Genomic DNA, 7,565 nt, shown 5'->3' on the forward strand with positions numbered 1-7,565 from the left:
TATTAACAGTTATATAATATTATTATTCTGATGCATGTATGTTGACATCTGTAATCCAAGAGATTAAATTAATACATGTCTCTTGCTCTAAATAAATATAGCCTATAATTAGGCCTTCAAAGATACCTAGAAATACTCCAACAAGTACATCAAGTATATGATGTCTTCTCATCAATAATCTAGACATACATACGGAGAAGGACCATGCTAGTAAAGGTGGTACGCATATCAAAGATATAGGCCATATATAGAAAAAGAAATACACAATAAACGCAGCACGAGATGAATGTCCAGATGGAAAAGAATATTTATCAGGACCTACAGTAAATGGATCATCATTAGAAATTGGCCGTCTTCTTCGTGTGATTGCCTTTATCACAGCAACCGAGATAGTGTCAAGCAACAACCCTGAAATAATTTTCGTTTATTTATGTATATTCTACACAAATTTTAAATAATAGGAGAATTTTATTTACCTATTAGAAAATTTACTTGCATTTGATACAAGCTTTTGCTGTTGAGAACCCAAATTAATACGAGAGAAGTTACTAGCCAAGGTATGCCATGACACGATACCTGTAAGAAATGTAATTAAAGTAAATATAATCAAAGATATTTATTTATAACAATTAATTAATAAAGGGGTAAATAAGATTACTTGTACCTCTAATAATTGATAGTGTACTTTCAACTGTTTGAAAGGTAGAAATTTTTCTACGAGCTTAACAAACACATCTGTCAAATAGGTATCCACTGCTAATACTTTCCTCAATAGCGTCGGAATTTGTCTTTTGTCAGACTAAAAAATATAAAATTATTGTTTAATTATATTCCTTCATAGATAATTATGTATATTTAAAATAAAAGTACAAAATACAAATTCACTGATTAAATCAATACTATCATCTCAACAATATAATTTAATAAAATACGCATTTACTATTTGAATATGAAAATAATAGATTGTAAACAATTAACGAATTACCGTTTCCATATTGCTTCTCAATTATGATAGCTTTTATCCTGATAAAAAATAACCACGAATTCTTATCACGAATAAATCATATTACAGCGTAGATAATATTTAAGTTAAATAATCACAAAAAGAAAATTGTACTAAATATATCAGCTGAGAGTACAGCTGACAGCTGAGTGGTAAATATATCTAACATTTATATATATACTTGTTGCACTGAATAAATATCTCAACTGTTCGACAGATGGCGCATACTGATATATTGCTTCGTTTTTCCATTCTGTCGTCTTTTGTCAGATTTTACTTTGCCGACAAAAATAGAAACAGCTGATTATTAAACAAACAAAAATTGTATCATATTAAAACTAATATTTTGTTGAAAATAGTCAAGATTTAATATTAAGAGTATTATAAAAGAATATCAATTATTTTTTTACACATTAATTTCTATATTTTTTTAAATAAATATATATTGTTTAGAGAAAAGAGAGATAATAATAAAGACAGCGTTGAGAAAGAGGGAGAGAAAGAGACAATTTTTATATTTATTCCAATTATATTTTCATACTTACAATTTTTCACATGTCCACTCTCTTGAATTAACTAAAATACACTTTTTCTGGAACTTTATCCATCCTAAATAATTCTCTATAACGGATAATAAAATAATAAAAATAATATAGTCTGGAAATATTTTATTTTTTTTTTTTTGCATGAGAATATATTGCATGAATATATTTCATTTTCAAATGCTTTGTGCAATAATGACATTAATGTGAAAGAGCGTATCACAGTTTTGAAAATGTAATCGTAGCCGCCAGTCACATCATGTTCGTGTATTATAGTATTATATTATAGTGACATAGTATAATATATACGAATATATAGTCTATAATTTATAATTATATTTTGCATATATCACATGGAAGAGAAAGACACAGGAGGCAAGATGATCCCAGGAGTAAGCTTATGGGGAGCTCGTTGATACAGAGACACAATGATATCTTCTGATTATGAAAATACATCGAAATAATTCTTTCGAAATTATTTACAATCTTGCGAAGCTAATATTCTAGTATATTCACCTGCATTTTCATGCATGATAATTCATTGTTATGACTTTCATAGAAATAGGACAACCTTTGTAACTTTTCTTGAGTTTTTTTATGTATTAATATAATAATAGATTTATATGATAAAAAGAATATATATATATATATAAATGTGTTAGAGAAATATAATAAACGTTATACACGAATACGAATATTCGATCGTTGTACTGTTACTTTGAAAATGCACATCTATTTATTCTATTTAATGCATAAAATATCGAGAAAAATATGCACCAGAAGAACATTTTTACAAAAATAATTCTTCCATAGATTAACCACAACAAAAGCGTTGTGGTTATCGTTTATTTAGTTACGAATAAATTTAGAAATACTATCTTGTGTTTCTGATGTATAAATTTGTTACAGTAAATATTAAAAATATGGTATGTGTAATATTATTATGACAATAAGATAATGATAATGATTTATTACATTAATAAATCATTATTAGTTGAGTTGTAATAATTATAGTTAGTTTTTGTTTGATTATGTGATCTTAAAGTACTGTGTGTTATCAAAATGTGTGGAAAAAGATTATTTGATTAAGCATACTAGTCTTAATATGTGCTATGATAATATAGTAAGCTTTTAATTGTGCTTTATAGTATCTTTTGATTCTGAATTTTGATTCTGCATATTAGTAACTTTTTCAAATTAATATCAAAATATCATTTGGCTAGAAAGTAGAACGATGAGCATGATATAAAAAGCGGAGATAGAGCGCTACTTGTTAAAGTTAAATCGTAAAGGATTGTATTGAAGGATACTGTGAATCCGTTAGTGAAGGACTTTTCATGAAAGACGTTGCACGAGTATAAAAAAGGTCATTGGACGTGATCGTTGTGCGTTGCATATGACCTGTTGACAAGCAAAAACACATCCATCAATTTTAAAAAAATGTATCGATACGTTATTTTTCATCTAACTATAAAAATTATTATATTAAAGAGCATACCATGTAGTCGAAGACGCATACCCTGTTAATGTTGTCATATGCAGGTGCAAAGAATTCGATGAACTGATACCACTGGAAAAAAAAAATGTTTAATCTATCATTTATTATATATAAATTGACCTACTTCTCAAGGAAATAAAAATTGCAACGATTACATCATGTATCGAAAGATGACAACTCGATATAAATTATATAAATGTAATGCATATCTACCTATCCTCGTGCCGTCTCAATGACGTCGGATTAAACGGGTGCGATGATGAAGAATATTGGTGACAATCCCGATTTCTTCCTCTGATTCAGCCGATGGACGCCGCGTCAGCCGAGTGTTTGGCGTACCGCAAACAGACGAAGTAGCAGCTTGCTTCGCTTGTGGCGTCGGAAACGAGGAGCGGCGGATGAGCGGGGGTGGTCGTGCTCCTGAGGATGGATAATTAAATTTGTTCGTCTGCCGCGCTAATCGAATCAAAATGGCTTTGTGCTATTTACGATAACCTACATGATGCAAGTGAGATACTTTTTTTTTGCCAATAGTATTTTAATTATTAGAGATATTATTATGAAAAGAAAATTTGACTTTTTGATTTGATTAATAGAATTGTATATAAATGAATTGATTATACAATTTCCTCCAAATTATTGAACATCTCGAATTATATTAATCTGTAGTTATTATAAATTATATTTTGATTTTCTTTCTCTCTCTCTCTCTCTCTCTCTCTCTCTCTCTCTCAAAAATATAAATAAAAATATCTTTAGTTCCATACAAAGTATTATTAGAGAAATTGAATCGATTTTTTATACAGGGTGTCCCATAATTCGCGGATCACCCGCCATGTGCAGGTAGAGCAGATGAAACCGAGAAGAAAAGTGCTTTACCATTTTGCGATTTTCGTAATAATTATTAAGAAATTAATTAAAAAAGATGGGCCAATCACAAGCGCGCGGCGAGAAGAGACTTCCTACTCAGGCGTTGCTAGGCGCGCGGCGAAGCGGTGGGAGGGGCGCTCTATACGGCTACGTACGAGCGAACGCTGAAGCCACGCATCTCGAACTATTCTCTCTCTCTCTCTCTCTCTCTCTCTCTCTCTCTCTCTCTCTCTCTCTCTCTCTCTCTCTCTCTCTCTCTCTCTCTCTCTCTCTCTCTCTCTCTCTCTCTCTCTCTCTCTCTCTCTCTCTCTCTCTCTCTCTCTCTCTCTCTCTCTCTCTCTCTCTCTCTCTCTCTCTCTCTCTCTCTCTCTCTCTCTCTCTCTCTCTCTCTCTCTCTCTCTCTCTCTCTCTCTCTCTCTCTCTCTCTCTCTCTCTCTCTCTCTCTCTCTCTCTCTCTCTCTCTCTCTCTCTCTCTCTCTCTCTCTCTCTCTCTCTCTCTCTCTCTCTCTCTCTCTCTCTCTCTCTCTCTCTCTCTCTCTCTCTCTCTCTCTCTCTCTCTCTCTCTCTCTCTCTCTCTCTCTCTCTCTCTCTCTCTCTCTCTCTCTCTCTCTCTCTCTCTCTCTCTCTCTCTCTCTCTCTCTCTCTCTCTCTCTCTCTCTCTCTCTCTTATTTTGATTTTCTTTCTCTCTCTCTCTCTCTCTCTCTCTCTCTCTCTCTCAAAAATATAAATAAAAATATCTTTAGTTCCATACAAAGTATTATTAGAGAAATTGAATCGATTTTTTATATATTGCAGATATCTCTTTTAATGCTTTTCTTGTATAATTGGGGATATTAAAAAATTATAATTAATTATAAGGATATTAAAAAATTATAATTAATTATGGAGATATTAAAAAATCATAATTAATTATTCCGCACATACCTAACAAACGCAATGCGGAACGGGGTGTTCCAGGTATCTCAAAAGACCTTTGAGTCCTAATTAATTCTCTTAAAATGGGACGTCTTGTGGCGGGTAGGTCCACGCTGGAGGAGCATCTCCGAGAGGTAATCGTTCCTGCCCTAGACGAATCCTTATGCATTTTTGAAAAGAAAAGGTGCAATAGTTTTTCACGTATGCGTATCTATCCGAGCATCGAGAGACGGTCTTTACTAGCTCCGCGAGGAAAAACGAAGCGCTTATCCGTCGGTCTCTGCCGAATATCGCAATTAATTTCGTGCAGTGCAAATTATTGAAAACTTAATCCAAATTTGAATTTAAATTTGGAAACATGCAAATTGCGGATAGTGAATAACGTGCGCAAATAATTAAAAATAATGTAGTTGTTTGCGTTGAAATAAAGTATCAATCGCGAAATAAAGAATTGAAATGATATGACTTTACTTTTAAATAAATATTTGAATAATTAGACAACAGCTATACGTAAAGCCAAATTATTTTCAAAAAGCGCGGGCAGAAGATTTTTAAAACGTGCATTTTTTCCGAGAAATTTTTCACTAACATAAGTTCCAGTGTATTATAAAGACATTTTAACGATACTAAGTTTCAACGCAAGAGCTTAAAAATTTCTGTAACATGTGGCGCAGTACTTTTTCTCTAATAGCGAAGCGTATTCGCAGTACTTCAATGAGAGCAGCTATGACTGATACGAGCAACATCGTCACAAGTATGTGACCTGCCACCGTGACAGACTTCATCTGACGCGTCTTCAAGATCTCTTCAGCGTTTTCTTTCATTTCTTCCTCGATGCGTCTCTTGGATACGCAGGTTTTCTTCTCATCCTCTTCATCCTCCCTGCTATCTTCTTCTTCTTCAGAGTCGCTGTCATCATCGTTGTCATCTTCGTCATCATCGCACTCGTCCTGCTTGTACGTGCAATTTTCATCGTAATCGCTCAGAAAGACCGACATCAAGCGATCTTCATATTGCAGATTCGGACAGCGTTTTAGTTTTCGATGATCTACAAGCTCTCTTTCTCTCGCCGAGTCAGCCAGATCACTGACGTCGTTTTCATCCCCGTTTTGATCCTGATCGGAATAATTCGTGTCGAATAACAATCGCAAAGGCAAGAACAGAAGCATACCGAATATCGTCAGTATCAGTATAATGCTAACGTTAATGCCCATCGACAATCGTTTCTCCTTCATTCTGGCACAAAGTGTCGGTTATGCACCCCACGTTGTTTACCTAAATATTGTCAATTCGCAGCCGGTACGATACAAAGTCTGTCGTGGATTTCCATAGCAACGCGAATCAGGTGGCATTCAAACTTACGTGGCTTCTTCTGATCGAAAGCTAATCGATATACAATTACAAATTGATTGACCTCGCAAATTCAATTATTGTCTAAACGATGGTATATGCACGCGACGATGCACTCTCGTTCGTTTCTCTTTCCTCGTCTCGACGCAACTGTTGCGCGTACAGTAATTCCAAGTGAACCTGGGGACGTTGTCTGTGATATTGATTTCTCTAGGTGGACCAAGCACGTACGCGCAGGTCTACCTTGCAAGATCGCTCGTCGGTGGACACCTCGCATATGTCGGTAATTAGATTATGCTTATGGCAAACAATTTGCCACGGAGTTTTGAACACATTGAAGGACGGCCAAGAATACTTGCAAATAGGTCAGATATTATTGGGGGAGCAAGATTTTTCTTCTCGGAACATAAATTGCGAGAAGAAAAGCTACGATGCATATTAAAATCGATATGATAAATAATGTTATATGTTAAATAATAATTGTATTGCGTAAACAGATGTGCGAAAACATTATCAAAATTACCTTTATTTAATTTATTCGTTTTTAAATTTATTATTGAAAGAAAATTATATAATAAAGAATATAGAGGCAAAATATACGTGAATGCGCACAATCGCGAAATAGAATTCAGGCGAGCACGAAGTTCTCGATACGGAGTTAAGTCGTCGGAATGGATGTGACTATGGTTTCCCATTGAATGGAAGAAAGCGACGGCCACGATGCGACTGCGCGGCAGTTCTCGAAAAACGTCCTCGGTTTCTCTAGCCGCGTGCATACATAAATAATATTAGACAATATCAAATTAAAATTCCCATCTTTCTGCGAGCAACAATGGAGCCATGGTGGACCAACAAAGGAGACGCCCGCCGCGACAGGACGAGCGGTAGTAGTAGCATCGTGTGGCGGCGGCATTTATAAAAGTAATAAAACAGTCGAACAACAACTCTTGTGAGAGAGAGTGAGCGGCAGCGGTGGGGAAAGGGGGAGACGGCCACGGGGAGAAAGGGCGAGGGTGAGCGGGATAAGCTGGGAGGTGAAAAGAGGAAGGCGACGGAGAGAGCAACAGGCAAAACAGAGCAAAAGAGAGAGATGAAACACAGGAGAACAGCGACCCGACCCGACCGACCGGTAGCACAGCCAGCACACGTATATCTTGCTCTGCTACTCCGATTCTTCGAGGTTCTCATTGATGAACTCTCTCTCGTGCCTTCACAGAAATCCGATGATTGCACGCGAAAGACTTTTTTAAAAATAGCTACGATTATCCATCGGATGCGTGAACAAAGGATTTATTAAGTGAAATAATGACATAAGACATGCATATAAAATGTGCAAAAAAATTAGATTCTTTCACATATATATATTTATCAGTTTACACATCTATT

The 7,565-nt window shown here is 35.1% G+C and overlaps 2 protein-coding genes across 3 annotated transcripts; both read right to left on the reverse strand.

Moving 5' to 3' along the window:
• Positions 1-6: 6 nt before the first annotated feature.
• LOC115246189 (phospholipid phosphatase 6-like) lies at positions 7-1,178 on the reverse strand. Its single transcript, XM_029824848.1, has 4 exons — positions 986-1,178; positions 665-799; positions 477-576; positions 7-408 (listed from the first exon to the last, which is right to left on the reverse strand). Exons 1-4 carry the CDS (start codon positions 992-994, stop codon positions 23-25), a joined length of 630 nt encoding a protein of 209 aa, XP_029680708.1. The 5' UTR covers positions 995-1,178; the 3' UTR covers positions 7-22.
• A 334-nt stretch (positions 1,179-1,512) lies between these two features.
• Positions 1,513-6,373, reverse strand: LOC115246188 (nucleoplasmin-like protein ANO39). 2 transcript variants are annotated; one of them, XM_029824847.1, is made up of 5 exons: positions 5,507-6,373; positions 4,839-4,989; positions 3,257-3,463; positions 3,065-3,115; positions 1,513-2,946 (listed from the first exon to the last, which is right to left on the reverse strand). In XM_029824847.1, the coding sequence occupies exons 1-3, from the start codon at positions 6,062-6,064 to the stop codon at positions 3,273-3,275; spliced, it is 900 nt and encodes a 299-aa protein (XP_029680707.1). In that variant the 5' UTR covers positions 6,065-6,373; the 3' UTR covers positions 1,513-2,946; positions 3,065-3,115; positions 3,257-3,272. The 2 variants fall into 2 exon arrangements, with proteins under 2 accessions (XP_029680707.1, XP_029680706.1); XM_029824846.1 differs by having other exon boundaries at positions 3,044-3,115; positions 5,507-6,371.
• Between the last annotated feature and the right edge of the window lie 1,192 nt (positions 6,374-7,565).

The sequence above is a fragment of the Formica exsecta genome, unplaced genomic scaffold (genome assembly GCF_003651465.1).
Source record: "Formica exsecta isolate Colony F162 unplaced genomic scaffold, ASM365146v1 scaffold14, whole genome shotgun sequence".
Lineage (NCBI taxonomy): Eukaryota > Metazoa > Arthropoda > Insecta > Hymenoptera > Formicidae > Formica > Formica exsecta.

What these genes read in the sequence shown, in the direction of transcription:
- LOC115246189 (XM_029824848.1), bottom strand. An exon ending in TACACTATCAATTATTAGAG is followed by an intron (nt 577 to 664) that starts GTACAAGTAATC and finishes CATTTCTTACAG; the next exon opens with GTATCGTGTCATGGCATACC. An exon ending in GCAAGTAAATTTTCTAATAG is followed by an intron (nt 409 to 476) that starts GTAAATAAAATT and finishes AAATTATTTCAG; the next exon opens with GGTTGTTGCTTGACACTATC.
- LOC115246188 (XM_029824847.1), bottom strand. Translation starts at nt 6,064, where the DNA reads ATGAAGGAGAAACGATTGTCGATGGGCATTAACGTTAGCATTATACTG. An exon ending in GCTTCGCTATTAGAGAAAAA is followed by an intron (nt 4,990 to 5,506) that starts GTACTGCGCCAC and finishes AAAATGCATAAG; the next exon opens with GATTCGTCTAGGGCAGGAAC. An exon ending in TTCCGCATTGCGTTTGTTAG is followed by an intron (nt 3,464 to 4,838) that starts GTATGTGCGGAA and finishes ATCCATCCTCAG; the next exon opens with GAGCACGACCACCCCCGCTC.